This window comes from Balaenoptera musculus, chromosome 5 (assembly GCF_009873245.2).
Source record: "Balaenoptera musculus isolate JJ_BM4_2016_0621 chromosome 5, mBalMus1.pri.v3, whole genome shotgun sequence".
NCBI lineage: Eukaryota > Metazoa > Chordata > Mammalia > Artiodactyla > Balaenopteridae > Balaenoptera > Balaenoptera musculus.
The window spans coordinates 102,362,857-102,383,461 of record NC_045789.1 but is presented as its reverse complement, the minus strand read 5'-3'; the positions used below and the strand labels follow the sequence as shown (position 1 = coordinate 102,383,461).

Here is a 20,605-nt window from a genome sequence, read left to right as displayed (position 1 = left end):
GGGAACAGAGGGGGATAGAAAGACAGGAAAACATCAAAGCACGAGAGTGAACCGGTGACCAGGAATGCCTCCCCGTCCTGCTAACTAGGGATCTAAAAGCCTGGAGGCAGCGCCGTAAACACTGAGAGACATCAGTTAAGATACATAAAAAAAATAAAATAAAATAAAAAATCCCCACGATTCCATTCTCAAAATCAAGCACAGAAACTGACAGTGCAACACGGGTTCCGTGTGCGCCCATTGGCCCGCGCCACCTGCTCTCCAGCATCCGCCCTGCCAGCCAGGAGGGACCCGCAGGTGGGGAGTGGGAGGGGATGCAACCTCCCGGAGCCACAGGCGGGTCTGTGTGCTTTGGAGGCTCTGCCTCTGGAATGTTCTGCGCAGGCAGGCGGTGGGTTTGAGTCACGCGCCACACGTGGTTGAAGTGCTCACTTTATTTTCCATGTGCAAACTGTCACCGTCTAAAGCTTTCAGAAGGACTTGTACAGACAGGATCACCCTGCGAGCAGGCGGGCAGGCGGGGAGGAGGCAGGGTCCTCCCCGGGGGGCGGGGCCGAGGGCGGGCACCAGGTGAGGCCCCTCCCCCAGGGGCAGGGCGGGGCACGGGGCGAGGGCGGGACACAGAGAGAAGTGACTGTGGAGCTGTGTTCAACCCAAGTCCCTGATCCGGTCGGTCCGAGGAGGGCTCCTCAGTAGGCGATTGTCCACTCTTTGACAGAGGCGTCATGGGAGGTCGTGACCAGCGTGTGCTCGTCCAGCCAGGCCAGGCTGCTCACGTGGTGGAGCCGGTGCGCATCTGGGGAGAAAGAACACGCTTTTTGAGCCAAACCCAGGAGCTCTGCTCCCACAGGCACCTCAGACCAGAAGATGGGAAGCCCGGGCCGAGATCACCCACAGGCCCACCGAGAAACCCAACAGGATCCTGGTCAACCAGACCCCTTTCCTCTTCTCAGTGGGGAGCGTCTGGGTAATGGGAGGGGAAGCAGGTGTTCTCAGCCCCCCACCACTGACACTCCCTGATCAGCAGAGATCCTGGCTGCAGCTCCCAGGCGCCAGCACAGTCCTGACGACCACAAACGGCCCTTGGAGGCAAAACTGCCCCTCCCCCCAGCGGAGTGAACAAGTCTTTCTATGCATAAAGCAACAATATACAGACAATACACAAACAGTGCACAGTATATCTGTGGTGTTAAAATGGGGACATGAGGAATAAAACATTGAGAAACACAAGGCTGGGGTACCCACACACACAACAGCCCGACCTCAGGCCAATGCACGTCCAATAACCTGTGACCCCACGGCCCAGACAAGGACTGGACTTTCCACCCTCTACCCTGCGAGCTCTTGCTGCCTCTTGAACTTGCTCGAGTCTTACTACAAAACTGCTGCTTTCTGTGGAGACCAGGATGGCCCATCTGAGTCTGCTCTGTCCCCGCCTCCGTCCTGGACCAACCGCCGACCCGCCCACTTGGGGTCAGCTTGCTGGTCCCCTCCCTCTCCCTGCTGGGCATGGTAAAAAGCTCTGTGGGGTTGACACAGAACAATTTTTGAGTAGGAAAGGATCCCACTTACATTTAAGACAAAAGGCTGCCTGCCAGGTAAAGAATGGATGGAAAGGGACCAGAGCCCATGTGAGGTGGTGACATGGGAACAGGAGATCTGAGATCCACCCTGGATGGGTAGGGTCCCCCCCAGGGCCACGAGCCACATGTGACTACAGTGCCCCTGAAGTGAGCTACTGCCACATGTGGAAATATGTTGGGTTGAATAAAATTTACTATTAATAATTTCACCTGTTTCTGTTTTAAATGTGGCTGCTAGGAAAATGTCAAGTCCACGTGTGGTTCTTGTTATACTTCTATTGGACACTACCGTCCTAGAGTGAGAACCCAGTTATGAGTTTATACTGAAGGGAGGTGGGGTGGGTGGGAGAAAGCAGGTATTACAGTCTGAATGTCTGTGTCTCCCCAGAATTCCTAAATTAGAAATCTAACGTCCAAGGTGGTGGTGTAGGAGGTGGGGCCTTTGGGAGGAGCCTAGGTCACAAGTGGCATGAGCGCTCTTATACAAGAGGCCCCTCCCACCACGTGAGGACACTTGATGAGAAGTCTGTGACCTGGAAGAGGACCCTTTCCCGGCCGAGCTGACACCCAATCCTCGACTTCAGCCTCCGCAACTGTGAACAGTAGACTTCTGTGCTTTAGGGGCTGCCTAGTCTGGGGTATTTTGTGACAAAAGCCCGAACAGACTAAGACAAAGGAGATGCCAGGGAAACCCTTTTACTCAGTTGTGTATCCCAGGTACTGAGACCACCTGCTTTCACGCTGGGCACACGGGCGTCCTCTGCCCAGACCAGCAGAGCTGATGTTTGCTGGAGCGCCAGGTCTCCATGAGGCCACCTCCCTGAAGCACACAAGGAACCCTTGAGCCCTGGGGACACCTCTCCAGAGCTGCCTGGGGAGCCGAGGAGGGTGCGTGAATCACCTTGGATCTTGACCCTGGTCTCAGGGTCGCTCAGGGTCCACACGTACACCATCATGTCCATGCCGCCCGAGGCGAAGTGCTCGTTGTCTGGAGACCAGGCCAGGCAGACGATCTTTGCGTGGTGCCCATAGAAAACGTTGTTCTCCTGGATGCAGATTAAAAATAGGTGGTAGGTCAGGGTTCAGGCCAGAGTGAGTGGGCATCATGTCACCTAACCTTCACGAGGGCCAGTGCTCATGAAACGCTTTCTCTATGCCTGGCTTCTGAAACTCTCACCAACTCACTGACTCCTTGTAACTACCCCAGGGTGCCCACTGCTTGAAGGCACAGAAAGGGGCAGCCCAAGATCAAACAGTAGCCACCGTGCCCCCCAGGACCCGGGACTCCAGGGCTGCCCTCATAGCATCTATCACGTGGGCCAGATGTGCCCATTCGCCTGCACAGAGCTCTCAGCCTAGGGAGGGGACAGAGAGAAGTGCAAGAATAGGAGGTGCGAGAGGGTCTTGCCTAGTGTGGACAGAGCTCTGTGCATGTGCGGACGGAGGAGGGGGCTGCCCAGGAGCCTGGGTGGGGTGGGTGTGGCCTGCAGGCAGGCAGACGTGTCTACAGGAGCATGTGTCTACCGCATGTCCCAGCCTCGAGCCACTGTCTTACCCGGGGGGGGGGGGGGCGACATGACCAAAAATAACGCTTTCTACTAAAGCTTTAGGAACGCTTTTACTTCAGAGCATTCCATCTTGTTCTTAATCCCTATATTAACCATGATTTTCTTCTTCAAGGTTGCCTCTTCCATCTTTTGTTGATTCTACTCTGCAGATTACTTAGCATGCTGTAAACGAGGCTTGCTATATGCAAATGAAATCGCTTAAAGCGTGATAAGTGCAGAATCTGATAAATGTGATACTGAGGTGGAAGGGAACCTCCTGGGACGTGAAATGTTCTCTATGTTGATGGAGGTGTGGGCGTATGTGCAGGTGCAGGCACACGCACAGCGCTGGTGTATACTTCACGTTCCCACTCATCCCTCGTTATATGTAAGTTTTACAGCCGAAGATAAAACTACTGAGCTCTAGTTAATAATACGTAGGCTGATATATTATACAGATACCTGTAATTTACTTTAAATGCACTAAAAAATTAGATTACTAGATGGATAACGTGACATGGTAAAATGGTAACGGTAGGATCCAGGTGGTAAATTCTTTTGACTCTGCTGTAGATTTCAAAACTGTCCTAAGTGTTGGAGGTTGTGGGGAGGGGCCAGGCTGACTCCATGGGAGGGACTGGAGGCAACTCCATCTGCCCCGTGCCCTGTGGTCCAGTCACGCCCAGCGGGTGACCGAATCCCTCCAGAGTGCAGTCTTGTTTGTGAAATGGGACTAACACTGCCCAGCAGGGCTGGCTGGTGACCCATGGGCACTCTCACACCTCACACGACAGTGCCCTTGGCTGTCCTGCTCAGAGCGGGATGAGCTTCCAGGGCCTTGGCAACCGGGTCCCCTCTCTCACCCATCCACCGCTAGGGAACCCCCCCCCCCTGCCCCCGAGTGCAAGGCCACATCCGGACGACCAGCGCTCACACTTTATAGGACTTTAAGCAGCAATGAGATTCAAGGAAAAAAAAAAAATCTAGCCTACGCCTTTTGACGGAGGAGAAAAATAAGGTTCCAGAAGTCACTGAACCAGGCCACCCAGGTGAACCAACCAGCCCGATTTCACAGCAGCCTTGCTGCCGCCCAGGCCCCTAACTTTTTGGTAGCGGTTCTGTCTCGGGCCCACAAACTGCTGGACAGCAGGGAAAGTCTCCTTTTCCCACGTCATTCACGCTCTAGGAGCAACGAAGCCGCGTGTCCTGTGCACCCGCCCGGTCGGTGACGACAGGGGAGAGAGGCCACGGCCCCCTCCAGCCGTCTGCGCTGCCCAGCGTGGAGACAGGGAGGGGGCCTGCCCACTCACCGAGTAGCCGTCAGCGACGCTGAAGACCGTGACCACTTTGCTGGCGTCGCACACGGCGAGGAAGGCGCCGTCGTGGGAATATGCCAGGTCCGTCACAGGGCCCTTGGCCTCCAGGAGCTTGCCCTCGTCCTTCAGCGTGGTGCCCAGGATGGTGTATAGGCGGACGTTCCCATCCTGTGGGAGGACAGAGGGGCAGTGGGTCACTCCCCTGACACGTGGGTGCGTGCATGCGCACGCACACACACACACACTCCCCCAACGCCCTTCTTTCTGGAGGGAGGCGCCAGGGCATCAGTAAGAAGCAGCGCCTTTCCTCCTAACCGTTGCCCCGGCTTGGCCACCTGCCCACGTGCTGGCTCCTGTGCCAGGAGAGCTGCTCCTTTGTCCCCCTGGCACCAGAGGGCAACTTCTACAACCCTGCAGCAGCTCTCGTGGTTGCACAAGCACAGTGGGCAGAGTTACATTAAAATAAGTTTAATTATTACATTAAAATTACATTAAAACGCAGAACCCCCCAATTGTGATTCTGCGTGTTGGGGGCTCACGAGTCTGCCTTTTCCACAAAAACTCAAGTTCCAGTGCAGGCGTCCACAGGCCAAGCTCTGAGAAGCACCTGTACACGAGTTAGCTCTCCAACAAGGGCCCCTCATCTGCCCTGACTGTCCTCGACCGGAGCCATCTGCCCCGTGCCCTGTACCCCACACCCGGCAAGTGCCCTCAGGCACCAGGCCCCTCTCCCTGCTCTGTCGAGCCTGGCTCCTAGCAAACTCCCCATCCTCGTAGGGTCCAGGCACCTCTCCTCAGGGGCCAGGAATGAGGGGAAAGAGCAGGGGACAGAGGAGCCGCCAGGAGGCGGGCAACAGGGAGCCACACTCAAGGGGAACTGACACCCTCAGGCTGGCACTCCACTTCACGGGGGTGAAGAATCTCCTGTCGCCTCCCCGAGCCCAGCGAGCCTGGCTCGGGGACGCAACTCCTTTTCCACGTGCTGCATCCACGAGCTCCCCAGGCCGAGGCATCCCTGCCCTGCCCTGCGCCCGCACCCCAGCAGAGCCCGCCTCACTGCCCGGGACCCTTGGTCTCCCGGGAGGCTGCTGTGTCACCAGGGGCTGGCAGCCTGGGGGGAGGGTGGCCTCGCAGGGCAGCCCAGGGAGGCTCTCACTTGGGCGGCAGGAGGCACCCCCGCTGGTTCCCGCCGCCATCCCTCCTGCCCTGAGGCAGCCCGGCACCCACACAGCTCACGGCACCCCCAGCCCGGCCACACCCCCCGGCGGAGGGCGTGGGGACAGGGCCTTACCGCACCCCCGATGGCCACCGTCTCGCCGCCCGGGTGCACAGCCACTACCTCGGGCTCATAGCCGGGGCTGTCGATGCTGAAGCACTTCCTCTGATCCTTCAGCAGGACGATCTGGGAAACACACAGGCAGCCGTTAGAGAGAGGCCCCGGGACACACGGCCCAGGCCCGGGCTGGGCTCCATCTTCAACCTTTTGGGGGCCAGGCCGGGGCTCCAGCCACACTAAGTGGGACCGGCCCCGGCCCTGTGGTGTTTCTCCCTCATCTGTCAATATGAATGGTGCTGTTATCGCCACCCGCACGGGCTTCGTCGAAAGCCATCTGACGCCTGAACTTTAGTTCCTCCAACTCTACATCGGGTGTAATAAATGATCTTTGCTGAGCCGAGTTCTCACGGGTTCAAGAGGACGCAGCCCTCGGAAGTGGCGAAGCTATAAGCTGGCACTGGAAATGAACAGGACAGGCTAGACTTCCAAGTTCTGGCTTCTCGGGTCCAAAAAACACCCTTTGCGACCCTGACCCGTGGTGTGTGAAAAAACTGATGATGTCAGTGCGTGAGTCCCCGCAGCCCGGGGACACAGGGCTGGCACCCCACCGGCTGGGAGGGAACTGGAACCCCAGGTGCTGACTACAGCAGGTAGGCAACAGCGCTGCGGGGCTCTCCGCTAGCCCTCAGCCCCGGCAGGAAAGGGAGGACAGGACAGACGGCTCACGGCGAAGTGGCCTGGAGGCACCCAGCGCACCGCCCCCTCACCCCCTCCCAGCCAGCACCTGCCTTGGCTCCCTCCTACTTGACAGGGCAGCACACGGTCCGCGGACGGGGCTGAGCGCCCGGGTGTGCAGGCCCCACTGAGGTGCCCTGGTGGCCCGGCTCAGCCCCCTGCTGCTGGGGGTTGGCGGGGTGGCGGGGATGGGATGGGTCACACACACCGGCTCATGAACTGATCTGAGCCTTGGCCTCCCAGGAGTAAGAACCCAGCAGTGCCTAGACGTCATGGAGACGGAATTCAGGGCTCAGAACAAACACCGTGCCTAGCAAAGGCAAACAAAAACAGCAGCTACAGCCCACCGTGTGGGAGCCACGTGCCTTGCTAAGCGCGGTGTGTCCCTGGGATGGCAGGGTCACCTCCCGGTGTATAGGAGCAGATGAGATGCAAGCCCCACAGCTCTCAGGGCCATGGGGTCCCAAAGCCCCGCCCTGGCAGCCAGTGTGCCTTCCGCCCTCTGGCGCACAGCCCAAGGCCGCCTGGCACGGTGACCCTCCACCGTCCTCACCCCCTCTCACCCCTCGCTACCCCCTCCTGGTTCTAATTCACTGGGCCGTCCCCAACAGGGTAGCCTCTCTCTGTGACAGCTCTGGCTTCACCCCATCGCATCCCTGCTCAAGCCACCAGCTGTCCCAAGGGCAAGCAGGCCCCTCCCCGCCCTCGGGGTGCGTTGCGGGCTGTGCTGTCGGGTAGGGGAGGCAAAGACCCTCCCCGCCCTCAGGGTGCGTTGCGGGCTGTGCTGTCGGGTAGGGGAGGCAAAGACCCTCCCCGCCCTCAGGGTGCGTTGCGGGCTGTGCTGTCAGGTAGGGGAGGCAAAGCACCAGGCGGATGGGCGGCAGCACCCTCCCTAAAACTTGCTACAGAAAACGCACCTTGAGCAACATTCACCTGCATCATCTGCCCGACTCCAGGAGCGCACTTGCCCACCTACCCCTGACAGGGAAAGGCTGAGGGCACTGGCCCAAATCTGCCTCAGACGCAACACCTGAACGTGGCTGTCCCCTGACCTAAAATCGCGGGCCCCTCCAGGACATTCTGCGGACCCTATGTCCAGCCACGGGGAGTTCGGGTCAGGATGCCCTAGAGAACCAGGGCAGAGAGAGCACATCACAGGACAGTCGTCACACCGGATCCCGTGGGCCCTGGACTCCTTGGAACCTGGGGGTTGGACCCTGCACTCGCCAGCCCCTCCCGAGCAGAGCCCCAGGCGGCTCTTCCCTGAACTTCCCCACGTGAGCCCAGCGTGAGCCTCAGAGGACACAGCCTGTCCCGACCGCAGCTCCAGACAGGAATCTGAGGCCAGTGGGGGAGGCCGAGCCAGGCCCACAGAGCCCAAGGTCTCACCTCTCACCTACAGGCCAGGTGCTCAGACACGAGGCTGGGGGAGCCCCCTCCACGGAGCGGCAGCCTTCCCGCCCGTCCTTCTAGAAGGTCCTCGTCCAGTCTTTCCCCCACTTGCTAAGGCGCTCACAGCCCTCGATTCCTCTTGCGCCCCTGCTGACTACCCAGGCTGTCTGCAATAACTGCTTGACAGGAGGTTCGTGTTATCTAGGACACACAGGAATCCACTCTCCCCAAAGCACTGAAGCTCCCAGAACGGAGGAGGGGTGGCGGATCTGAATGACAGCTTTCGGCGGTGGGTCTGTCACTTGTGCCAGTGGGCGGGGGCTCCGTCACACCTGCCTCCTCTGATCTGCACGCTGGGATGCCCAGCCCGCTGACAGATGGCGTCTGCTGCAGAGCGGGATCCTGGATAAAGTGGGTCAGGCTTGGGTCTCAGTCAAGGGTGCTTCGTTCCAGAAATTCCAGGAGACGGCGTGTAGAGACCTTACCGCCTTGAATGAGAACCCAGGCTGCGGGGCTGAACGCCAGACCCCACTGTGCTGAGGAGCCGCCCTCCACGCCACCCCCCATCACGTGGCCTCAGGGAGTCATGGTCACTATCAGCCTCTTCGCTCATGGAGATGGTACAAGGAGCCCGACACATACTTCCTCATAATCCTCCCTGTGAGCTGCGAGGGATGAGAAAACTAAAGCTCAGAGAGGGTGAGGAGAATGCCTGAAGCCACACCACCCCAAGGCTGCAGGGCTGGGATTCGAATGTGAATGGACAGAGCTGCCTGGGCCGTGGTGCCTCTCGTGGGCCTCACAGGCGAGGGATGTGCAGGGCGTGTGACCCTCGAGGGCAGGCTCTCACCAGGCTGCCCAGGTTCAAATCCCAGCTCGGCCTTTTGCCAGATGCAGACTTTGGGCAACTTACTCTCTGTGCCTCAGTTTCCTCACCTGTAAGGTGGGGATGACGCCATGCCTGACAGGACTCCCGAGGATTCAGTGAGCACGTGGGAAGCCCTCAGCACATGCCAACGGGGCTCAGTAGAAACGGGGCTGAACGCGCGTGAGAGGGGACGTGGGGACCAGACGCTGCGCAGCGTCAGCCTGAACCAAGCCCGGGCGGCAGCCGTACCTGACCGATGCACACGACCACGGTGTAGCCCCCGGGGCCGACGGCCACGCACTTCGGCTGGATGTCCAGTTTCACGACTCCCTGTCCGCTGCGGAGAGGAGGAAGTCGTTATTTCAGTCTCCAGGGGCACAGGGCGGGTGTAAATACACACTCACTGCAGGACCACAGCACTCGGGTGACTCAAGGAAATTCCACCTTGATCTCTACTGCACGAGCCTTTGCTAAAACACAGGAGGGGGTGAGGAAGACTCTCAGCCTCTGGGAGGGAGATGAGGAGTCATGATGGGGGCTGGGACGAGGGGAAGGGGGTGGCGAGAGGAAGTGAAGGGATCACTTCCTGTTCCTACGCATCTGTGCCAAGTGCCGCCCCCATAGCTGCCCTGTCCTGGTTTCTGCCCACAACCACCAGTTAGAGACCCCGGCATTCCCCGGGTACAGACAAAACTGAGCTCTGACCCCACCCGCCCACAGTCATAACCAGTCTCCTCTGCAGGGCAATTAAAATTTAAAAAAACCTGGTACTTTTAATGGGTGAAAATTGTGTCACCTTTACTTTTGGTTAAAACTATGAAAACACAAACTAGAAAAAGTTGCACACGCAAAAAACTTCTTGAAAACGGTAAATTGAGAAAAATTCCACGTAACTGGCAAGTGTGGCGTCCCCAAGGCTCAGTGAATGGGCCCCCTGTGACCGGTGACCGGGCCGTGGCTCTGCCCCGGATCCTCTCGTCCGCCGAGGCTCAGGTCAGCAGCCTGGCCCCGCGGAGGGCTTCACCAGGGACGTGCTCGGGAGGGGCGCGGAGCGGCCCCGGGCAGCTCTCACCTGTAGTCCCGCAGCGTGAGGTTGGTGTACCGCACCGTGTCGTCCATGCTGCAGCTCACCAGCTGCCCGCTCTCGTCCACGGTCATCCTGGACACCTGGTTCGTGTGGCCCTTCCCGGCGAAGGAGTCGTTCTCCCCCGTCTCTGAATCCCAGTAATGTGGAGCAGGGGTTAAGGAAGAGCCTGACGTCCAGGAGGCGGCGCGTGCCCCGCAGGGCGGCTGCAGCCAGGCCCTCGTCCCGGGCCTGAGGGGGACTCCTTGTGCACGTCCAACTCCGAATTTCAGGGAGCAGACGTTCTGGGCAGAGGGCCCGTAGGTCACTTACAACCCCACACGCCCAGCGGGACACAGTCCGCCCGTCTTCAGAACAGGCACCCGGCAGATCACGGGACCGCGCGGCCCTGTAACAACGGGACGGCACGGCGCCTGCCTCCGAGAGCGGGCTCAGAAGGAAGCCACCTTCCCCTGGGACCCTGCGTAACTGGGCCAGAACACAGCCCCCTCCCCCGGCTCTTTCTAGCCTGCTGTCCAGCCCACGGCCCTCAGCAGGAGGCTGGCTGGGCCCCGTGGCTCAGCCGACGGCCACCTAGGTGCCACCAGGTAAATGGGCCTGGGGCTGACCCACCTGGGCGGGGCCGGCGTGTGGACTGTCAGCTCGAGGGGCTCAGGTGTGAGGTGTCTGAAGTTACGAGATTCTCTTTTTACATCAACAAACGACAGTCTCATTTGCACCGAAGACTGCTCCCTCAGGAAGCTGCGTGTATATTCCACGCCTGACGTGGTCTTGTGAAGGGAGCGCCATCCATCGATACCGCAGGAGGTTAACGTCACGGCGCGCGGACATCGGGGGTGGGCATGAGTGGGGAGGAGGGAGCGGTTCCAGGAGCGGGGACGCTGGGCAAGACCCTCCGCTGTACCATCTCCTCACGTATGACGGGGCGGAGGGTGACTTCTCTGCCCTCCTCCCTCGGGGCTGAGGGAGACCTTCCCAGGGAGGGAACCCTACAGACCAGGCGGGTCTGCGGAGGTGGGAGAAGCAGGGGGTCTGGAACAGCCCCTCCAGGGGGCAGGGCAGCCGCGGACCAGGAGCCAGGCTGCACGAGGGCGGGCCTCCCTCGCGGCCACGACACACACACCGGGGCAGGCCCCTCAGACGACGCCTCCCACGCTCGCCATCCTGGGAGGAGGAGGTTGGGAGGGCTGCCGGGAACGTCTCAGAGGGACTGCAAAGCCCCTTGCCGGGGAGCGGGGGTTCGGTTCCCGCCCAGCTCAGCCGTCGCCGAGCGGTGCAACGCTGGGGAAGGCACTTGAGGCATCCGAGCTACACTCTCCCCAGTTTTAAAGTAAGGGGACTCTCCCCAAAGGCTCTGGGTCCCTTTGGATTCTAACACGTTTTCTGCTGCTGCTCATGAGAGGGACGAGGCCGGCACCAGGTCACAAACAGGGAGAAGCAGCTCAAGTTCAGGGAGGTTCAGCAACCATTTAAGGCCGCACAACGTGACCCATCAGGTCAAGGCCGCGGCCTGGAGCTGGAGGCCCCGAGTACGGACACGGCACCTCCCAGCAGCCAAGACCGGTCAGAGGAGCCCTGCGGCTGCCAGCCGGCTGGCCTCGCCTCTGGCACCGTGGGAACAGGAAACTCTCGACTCTCCTGCCAGGGGCCCCAGAGCCAGCGCTGTGAGTCAAAGGATATTAATGTGTCCGTCGTGGCTCCCAGAGTAGATGTAAGACTTGCCGCCGTTTTTATGCACCGCCAGGCACTGGATAGATTTGCTGTGGCCCTGTGGAGGGACAGGCGGGGGGTACTCAGGACTTGCCATCCTGCCTCGGCTTGTCAAATGCTCTCCACCGGCTAAGCCCCTGCGAGGGGAGGCAGAGCCCTCAACGCCGCAGCCCCGGTGGGCCCGAAACAGCCCCAAGCTGAGCGACCACCTGACAAACCCTTCAAGCCCTCCCCACCGAGGCACTTAACCCAACCTGGGTGGAGGACGGGAGTCTAGTGGAAGCCCAAACAGCGCGCCAGGTCTGTGCAGACGGACCCAGCTACCCTCCCTTCCCACACAAGGAGGAAACGGCCACAGAGGGTGAGCCCCTACCCGGGGGGAAAGCACAGTACCGGGAGTAGTCTTGGGAGGGACCAACCCTTGCACAAGCAGGCAGGGGGACCCCCAGGCCACTCGGAGGCCCAGGGGGTCCCGGGTGCTGCTAATGGTTTGTCCTCTACCCAGAAGCACAGCTTGCGGCTCCGGCTCCAGCCCCAGGCTCGTGAGGTTTCTTCTTTCCCAGCTCTCCCCTTCCCCCCAAGGCTGTCCCAGGGCTGGGACCCCACAATTTCCCCGACCGGCAACATGGTGGGCTCAGATCACTCATCTACAACCAGTTGTCTGCTTCAAGAAAGGCACTTAAGCTCCCCTGTAACTGCTCCTCGGATGGGAACAACCCGGAGGTTTGGTCTAATCATAGTTCTTTCCCCTCACCAGAGGCAGGCGGGTCCCTCTGAGCTTTGCTGACTGCTGCCACGGTGTGGTGTGTATCTTCAGAGAAAGGTACACACAGTTCTCAGAGACGGGAGAACCAGTGCACAGACCCCGAGTCCTTTCCACAGGGCAGCAACCCACTGGCCCTGCTACTTAAAAGCATGGTCCTCAGACCAGGGCTGGCCTCACCGGGAGTGTCGCCCCACGCAGCCTGGAGACTGAGAACCTGCGCTCAACAAGACGCCTGGTGACTTGTGCACGCCCCCCGTCTAGGGCAGCAGCCTCGCACGGAACTTGTGAGAAATGGAGCTCTCCCGCATCCCACAGATGAACCCTCGGAGCGCCAGGGTGCCACCCACCTACCGTGTTCTAACAAGCTGATTGGCTCAGGTGATTGATGCACCTTCAAGCTTGAGCCGCAGGGTCACCTGGGTGTGTCTTAAAAGTACTGGCACCTAAGAGCCATCCCTACGGTCTTGGTCTCTGACCGCACCCACTGGGCCCGTACAGAGGCATCAAGCCCTTTTTGGTGATCTGTACGTGCGCCGGGGCTCAGAACCGCTATTCCAACTAGTTTCTTCTAACTCCAGCTTGTTCTTGGGCTCACTCACAGCCCGACATTAGCACCAAACACTGCTCGGGACTCACATACGTGCGGCAGGAGGGCTGGGATGGTTTCTCTGACAACTGTAAACGCCCAAGAGGTTCCTGAGCTGACCTGGGGCGGGGGACAGGAGCCTGGCTGGTAGTGCCTGTGCTGTCGGCGACAGTGACATCAGCAGGAGCAGTCAGGCCCGGGTCTCCATCACTCCCAGGGCGCCAGCAGACATGGGGCGATGCCTGGGACAGCCGCCCGAGCCCAGCATCAGGGCGGCTCACGGGAAGCTGCTCTTCTGGGCAGAGGAGGTAGGTAGACAGGAACGCCTGACTCTCTCCAGCAATTTCTCCCCATCGCATGGAGGCCCAGAGAAGTGACTGTGTCGGGGACCCCTCCCAGCTCCCCTGGGCTCTGTGCCAGGATGTACACACCTTCACTTTACACTCATCACACTGGGCTGGAAGCCTGTGGAGCAAGTGGCCCCAGTGGCCCCATCCTCAGGGCCAAGCCAGATAAACCTCTGTGGAAGCAGAGGGTGCAGGGCCAGCACTGAGGGCCGAAGCAGCTGTTGTTCTGGATCAGCCCTTCCCGTCAGCAACGCCCCACCTGAACGGGATGCAGCAGGCACCAAGCCCACCTGGGCCTCGCGAGCTTTTCACACAGGGTTAAGGGGGCAGACGGCCAGGCTTGGCCCCTTCCTTTGGGCAAGGTCATCTGTACACTGAGTCCACAAGGGCCGTGGCCTCAGAGACTGTGGGATGGGATGTACAAAGCACTGCAGGGCCGGGCAGCTGGCCCTCACTGGGCCTGAGGGGAACAGTCCCAGGCTGGCCAACACCAACCCCACAGGGCCCAGCCGTCTCCCAGAGCCTGTCTGCACAGCCCTGAAGCAGCTGAGCGAGCAGGGTGTGAGGAAGCCCTGGGGTTTGGCCCCAGGAGGCTCAGCTGCCAGGACGGGGTGCGGCGTGGAGCTGGGCTATGGAAACCCCTCCCCTGAGGGCACAGCTCATCCAGGGTGACAGAGCAGGCGAGGCCGACCCCGAGTTCCCACCGCAGCCCACCCTCCAGCAGAAGCAGGTCTGCAATGGGCAGTGCCCAAGCAGGGCCCCAGGACACAGGAGCTTCTCGCCTGGCTGCGATTTCCTGAGGCCAAAAATTCCGGGGCTGACGGAGGGGCAAGGAACAGTCCCCACTGGAGGGGACACTCAGGGCAGACCCTGGTGATCAGCCAGCCTTGAGGGAGCCGCCCTGGGTGACGAGGACGCCGTCCTGGGTGACGAGGACGCCGCCCTGGGTGACGAGGACGCCGCCCTGGGTGACGAGGACGCCGTCCTGGGTGACGAGGACGCCGCCCTGGGTGACGAGGACGCCGCCCTGGGTGACGAGGACGCCGCCCTGGGTGACGAGGACGCCGCCCTGGGTGACGAGGACGCCGCCCTGGGTGACGAGGACGCCGCCCTGGGTGACGAGGACGCCGCCCTGGGTGACGAGGACGCCGCCCTGGGTGACGAGGACGCCGCCCTGGGTGACGAGGACGCCGCCCTGGGTGACGAGGACGCCGCCCTGGGTGACGAGGACGCCGCCCTGGGTGACGAGGACGCCGTCCTGGGTGACGAGGACGCCGCCCTGGGTGACGAGGACGCCGCCCTGGGTGACGAGGACGCCGCCCTGGGTGACGAGGACGCCGCCCTGGGTGACGAGGACGCCGTCCTGGGTGACGAGGACGCCGCCCTGGGTGACGAGGACGCCGCCCTGGGTGACGAGGACGCCGCCCTGGGTGACGAGGACGCCGCCCTGGGTGACGAGGACGCCGCCCTGGGTGACGAGGACGCCGTCCTGGGTGACGAGGACGCCGTCCTGGGTGACGAGGACGCCGCCCTGGGTGACGAGGACGCCGTCCTGGGTGACGAGGACGCCGCCCTGGGTGACGAGGACGCCGCCCTGGGTGACGAGGACGCCGTCCTGGGTGACGAGGACGGGAGGCAGGAACGGGGTCCTCCCAGCCCTCAATCACTCCCTGCTGCCCAAACCTGGGGCCTCTGCACCTCGGGCTCCACCGACTTGTCCAAGTCCATTTCCTCCCACTCCCCACCACTCCCTCATGCCTGCCCTGCTCCAACCACAGACGACAAGTGCCTGCCCACACTCATTCCCACGTTCAAACCCCGCACACCGTCAAGGCCCAGCTCCGAGGCCTGCTGGCCACCCACGTCTGCGGTGATGCCCCACGACGTGCCCCGTCTTGGGTTTCAGCATCTTCCTGGTCCTGCCTCACGAGCGGACACAGCCAGTGGCCTCCTAACCGGGGGAGGCTGATCCCCTCGAGACAAACAACCCTGACAGCAGGGGCGCGGGCTGCTGCCCTGAACCCCAGGCCCCGAGCATCCAGCTTTACAGTAGCTCAAGGGGAACGTGGCATCTGGCCTCCCACCTCTGCTGAACTCACATCCCCAAAACAACCAGCATCCTGCCATTCTACTGGGCCTCACCTCACCGCAGTTTCCCTACCTCTGGCCGGGCGCCCACCTCCCCTCCAGCCAGCCCCTGCACACACAGCAGCTCCACAGCCCGGCCGTACCTTGATGACCCGCAGAGGTTTGCTGGGGTTGTTTTTGTCCAGGTAATTGATGTAGCCGGATAGGGAGATGCTGAGGAGGTGGTCCTTCTGCCACAAGCAGCCCAGCTGCTGGTCCAGAACGTTGGAGCCCATGGTAAACGTGTTGACAACAGAGTTCACATTGATGTCCCAAATTTTAGAGGTTTTGTCTCCGGAAGCAGAAAGCAACTGGGTGCTATCGGGACTCCAGCTGATCTACTCAAACAAATGGTGGTCATGGGTCAAGCATTCGAGGGGGAAGAGACTCAGACAGCAGCTTGTCCACAGCCCCCATTTCTGAGCAGGGAGGACGGCCCAGAAGGTGGTGGGACACACCAGGGCAAGGACAGGACGAGCATCCTGGCCACTGGCCTCTCCAGGCCACGTCACCGTGTCCCATGTGACCCTGAAGGTCTCTGCCACTGCCCCCACTTCTAACCCCTCATCTCAAGCTTCCAACTTTAACACGTGTGTACAGATGACAATAAACGCAGACACGGCCCGACCACAACCACAGACCAAGTTGTGAACGCAGACGCATACTTACAGCATAAATGCCGCCGTCGTGAGCCTTGCTTCCTCCCAGTGCACACACCTTCTCTCCCGTCTTCCCGTCATAGATGTAGATCTTGCAGGAAACACAAATAGATGAGGATCACGCGTGCATGTGTGAAGGCCCAGCAGTTAGCACGCTAAATGAGCTCCTGCTACTCCTCCCTGCTCCACCATCAAGAGGGTGGCATCCACCGTGATGAAGAGTGGCCCCCGCTTGCCGCAACTAGAGAAAGCCCTCGCACGAAACGAAGACCCAACGCAGCCAAAAATAAATAAATTAAAAATCCTTCCCTCTACTTTAAAAAAAAAAAAAAAGAGGGTGGCATCAAGACTGTGGCTCTTACAAAAAAGAATCTAAAAAATAGATGAGTTTTGAGCTCCTTTAAAAGGAGAGAGATGGAGAGACGGGTCTACCATGCTTTGAGGACAGAGCCCCTTAACTGAGCTGCATCCCAGGAGGGGGAAGGAGGGAGCTGTATGTACATCGAGACCAGCTTTACTAAGTCTGCCTGTTTTGAACCATCGCAGAGGACCGAGAGACGAACCCCTCCCTCCAGGACCCCCAGCCCTCACCTGACCGTCGGCCCCGGCTGTGGCAAATCTGTTCCCATCAGGAGAGAACCGCACACAGTTGACGAAGCGGCTGTGGTCCTGCAGGAAGTGGGACAGTTATCCGGTGACAGGCAGTTCAGGAAAGGTCTCTATGCACCACGCGGTCCACAACCACCACGCGTGGGGATGCCGGTCCACGGAAGACTTTAGAGCTCAGCGTGAGTCCCAGCCCGCCCACCGTGGCCGGGTGCATCTCTGCCTGGATGGCCTCCCTCCGCTGTGATGTGCTCCCTGAGCTCCGCAGACAGAAACGCCCCCCACCCACCCTCCAGCCCTGGAAGGGGGCTCAAGTCCGGAACCCTTATGCTTATGAGGCCGGGACCGTGAGGCCTCATCCCCGAGCCCCCAGGGCCTGGCCCGAGCCCGGCACACGGCAGGTGCTCAGTGGGCATTTGCTGAACGAACTGAGGTTTTAAAGAAATTAAACAGTGGTGATGACCTTTGTGGGAACAAGAGTCTGAGTGACTGAGGAGACGTGATCTCCAGGGGCGATTCCGTTACCCGAATAAGTAAATGAACTCATTCTTTCCTCAGTCAAGAAGGGTCTGCATCAGAGAATGATCCTCTGAAGACCCCACCAGCCACCCACGCAAAGCCCGGCTGCTCTCCCACCCCACCTGCAAGCACGCAAGAAGCGTTAGCTATCAACTCTCCTAAAGGTACGCGGGGTTAACTGCCCCTGCAGCCATGGGCGCCCAACCTGCAGGGAAAGCAATTCAACTCAGAGTGCATCACCTGCACCCACCAAGATAAACCACCAACAATTTTAAAACAGGAGCTGCTGGGGTGGTAGGAACTGCATGTGTTTGACTGTGTAACGTTATGGGTTGACTTGTGTCCTGAATAGGTAGGTTGACATCCCAGTACCCGTCAATGTGACCTTATTGGAAACGGGGTCTTTATAGGTGTACTCAAGGTGAGATGAAGGCCTTAGTGTGAGCCCTGATCCAACACCACCGGTGTCCCTCTGGGAAGAGGGAGATTTGGACTCGGTGCAGACACAGGGAGACCACGTGAAGAGGGAGGCAGAGCCTGGGTTATGCCCCCACGGCCAAGGCCAGTTTTGCCTTCTTGGTTTCTTGGGTACACCTATCCTGCTCCTATGGCCGAGCTTTCCTGCTCTAAGGTTTGTGTTCTGAGCTGGAGGATGGCCATTTCCCAGGAGGCGCGCAACGCATCAAAAGGAATGATCTTTCCAAACTGGGATCTCTCAGGCCCTCTGACTGTTCTTCCCCCATGACTGTCACTCACCCATCATCCTACCACCCCGAGGGGCCCTGGGGAGCCTCGGGCACTTTTCCTTCCACAGGAGACAGCCCCGGCCTGGAGAGGCGGGGTTCTGAGAGCCCAGGTCTACAGTTCCTCGTCCAGAGCTCTCTACTCGAGCGAGCTGGCTCTGGGCCCTGCACAGGAGGCAGGCAGGCCGGGCGGGGAGCCACCCAGGTCAGATCCGTAACTCCTCAGGCCCACTGCCACCGTTCTGCCGTCCCCACAGCTGCGACGGAGCCAGCTGCACAGCGAGGGCCCGGGGCCCTCTGTCCCCGGGGTGGTTCGGAGCTAGCGGTGGGAGGGCTTCTCAATCCCCCCAGAACCACCCTGTGGGAAGGGGAGGACGGGCAGGCAGACACAGCTCCTCCTGGAGGACGTCAAAGGAAAAGCTCTTAAGTGACAAAACCTCCCACGCAACTGCGCCAACGTCTGGTCCTCTCGTCCTGACCTCCACTGGCTGACCCGGCCCTGCTGCTCCGGGGGAGGAGGCTGGGGCCGGCTCCCTGGGACGGACTGAGCCCCGGCCAGACCCCCCGAGAACCGGGATGCCGAGAGCTCCCCTGGGTACAGCAGACCACGGGGCCGAAGCAGGGCTGTGGTGGGGGACGTGAGGAACACGCTGTGAACCACAGGGACCCTCGGCTACCCTGCAGTTCCGACTCGCCAAACTCCAGGTACAGTGGTTCCCTGAGGGAACAGGACCGGCCCCCCTACACACCCAGCTCAGGGGTCAGGGTGCCCCAGCGGGGCAGCACAGACATCAGGCCAGAGCCACCCGGCTTACGCCACTGACCCCCCTTCCCTGCCCGCCTGCCCCCCTCTGCGCCCCTGATGCTACAGGGGACATCACACGTGTGGACATGTGTCTGTCGTCCGTCTCCCCACCGGGTGCAGGGTGCCCTTCCCCAGGCCCAGAACAACACGGGCCCCCGGGGTTCAGACTGGACAGGGCAGACGCCCACCCTGGGGACCGGGCGCTGCAGCTTTAGAAAGTTCTCCCTGTCAGGTTTTCTTGCAACTTGAGCCAAGAGCCCGAATGAGCAGGAGACTGATGTCTGCTCCTGAAATAGCCCATTTAAAGGGAGGAACCGTGAGCAGCCCATTAACCAAAAAAATGAGGGCTAAAAATAGCCCGGTCCACAGGGAGGGGAGGCCGGAGGACAGGAAGGAACAGGCTTGGCGAAATATCATGGGGCGGTTCAGACGACTGGGCTGGGCTCCTGGCCCCCGTCCCTGCTAACCGTCCCACTATGCGGGCGCAGCGCCACTCCACGCGGCCACCTCCTGGGGTGGGGCTGTCCCGCCCGGCCTCAGTCACAGCCAAGCGGAGCTCTGGAGGGAACCTCCCCACCGTAATCACCCCCCAGTCCTGTTATCACCTGTCCCCCCATCATTACCTCCCCCACCCTGTCATTACCCCTCCCCCTCACCACTGAGAAACCTGAGATGGGAGCAATTAGCAATCATTAGGTAATGCACCCAAGTCCACGTCACTGACAGGGACGCAGCGCCACTGGGCGCCACGGCCTGACCAGCCCGTCAGCTCAGGTGTCCCTGGGAGCCCTCCCGGCTCCACCAGCCTCAGCTGTGCCCTGCTGTGCCCTGCAGCAGGACTCCTACCCTCACACTGAAATGCCCTGTGCCCACCTGCCACGCTCCCTCGACACAGGCTTGTGGAGGGACAAGCAGTTCAGACGCCCGTGCCCACCACCCGCTGCCTTACCGAGAGCAGCATGTGCCTCCACGGTCCGCACTCCAGAAGTGGGTGTCCACCCTGACTTGGAACGCTGCCTCGCCCTCCCTCCTTCAGGCCACCGCGCCCTCCCAAACCGGGCTCCCTGTTCTCTCTGCGAGGTCCTCCCATAAAGTGCCGGGAAGGGCAGCACCGCATCCCTCGCCCTGCCTTTCCCGTCACCCAGCACAGATCTGCCTGCCAGTTACCACTTTCCCCTGGAGAAGGAGGACCTGATGAAGGGATGAAAGGCTCCTTCTAATCCTCTTTGGGCCACTGACCATCCACGGAGCTTTGCCGGGTCACTCCCTGCCATCGGCTCAGGAGTTCACCGGGAAGGAGACCGACGCTGCTGACCTCCTGGCACAACCACCACAGACGCACACACAGCTTTTTGAAAAGCCAGCACGGGGGCCGGGTGAGGGGTGTGTGTGTGTGTGTGTGTGTGTGTGCAAGTGCAAGGTGGGCACCTGATACACACCTCAACTCAAACTTCTGTTTTCTGCCCTGTTGTAAGGACACAGGAAACAGGAAAAAAACAACCAGAAAACCTTGCATTTTAGAGCTCAAATTTTACTTGTCTAGGAAGGTGATACTTGTAATAACAGCAGAGAGAGAGATTCCTAGAAGGAAGTGTAACTCCCCATTAGGTGACGTGTGAGACACACAGGTGACAGGTTGCGCAGCCCACCTGGACAGAGGAGGGAAGGCCAGGCGTCCCCTTCGCTGCCAGGTGCGGCTGGGTGACCTGCTCTCAGAGGCTTGGGCAGATGCAGCAGGTAGTTTCCAGTCCAGATCACACGGTCACAGACTGACAAGCAGGCCCAGGGCAAATAAGGGTCCTGACACTTGTTGCCCTGAGCAATCATTTCACCAGACACACACTATCCCACGTACTGTGGACACAGCCGTCAGAGGCGCCCGCTCCAGGAGTGTCTGCGGTCACCTGGGCAGCCAACCTGCTCACCTGACAGAGGA

At 60.4% G+C, this 20,605-nt stretch overlaps 1 protein-coding gene across 2 annotated transcripts in view; it reads right to left on the bottom strand.

The window, feature by feature from the left end:
• Positions 1-416: 416 nt before the first annotated feature.
• The window catches only part of WDR1 (WD repeat domain 1), a 40,322-nt gene continuing 20,133 nt past the window's right edge, over positions 417-20,605 (bottom strand). The window contains exons 6-15 of one of the 2 annotated variants that reach the window (XM_036852059.1): positions 16,588-16,665; positions 16,007-16,087; positions 15,442-15,675; positions 11,482-11,569; positions 9,790-9,946; positions 8,967-9,054; positions 5,738-5,848; positions 4,441-4,614; positions 2,485-2,629; positions 417-796 (exon numbers count right to left, since the gene is read on the bottom strand). In XM_036852059.1, coding sequence (XP_036707954.1) covers positions 690-796; positions 2,485-2,629; positions 4,441-4,614; positions 5,738-5,848; positions 8,967-9,054; positions 9,790-9,946; positions 11,482-11,569; positions 15,442-15,675; positions 16,007-16,087; positions 16,588-16,665 — 1,263 coding nt within the window. In that variant the 3' untranslated portion in view covers positions 417-689. The remainder of the gene's footprint in view (positions 797-2,484; positions 2,630-4,440; positions 4,615-5,737; positions 5,849-8,966; positions 9,055-9,789; positions 9,947-11,481; positions 11,570-15,441; positions 15,676-16,006; positions 16,088-16,587; positions 16,666-20,605) is intronic. The other variant, XM_036852058.1, reaches the window with a different exon arrangement.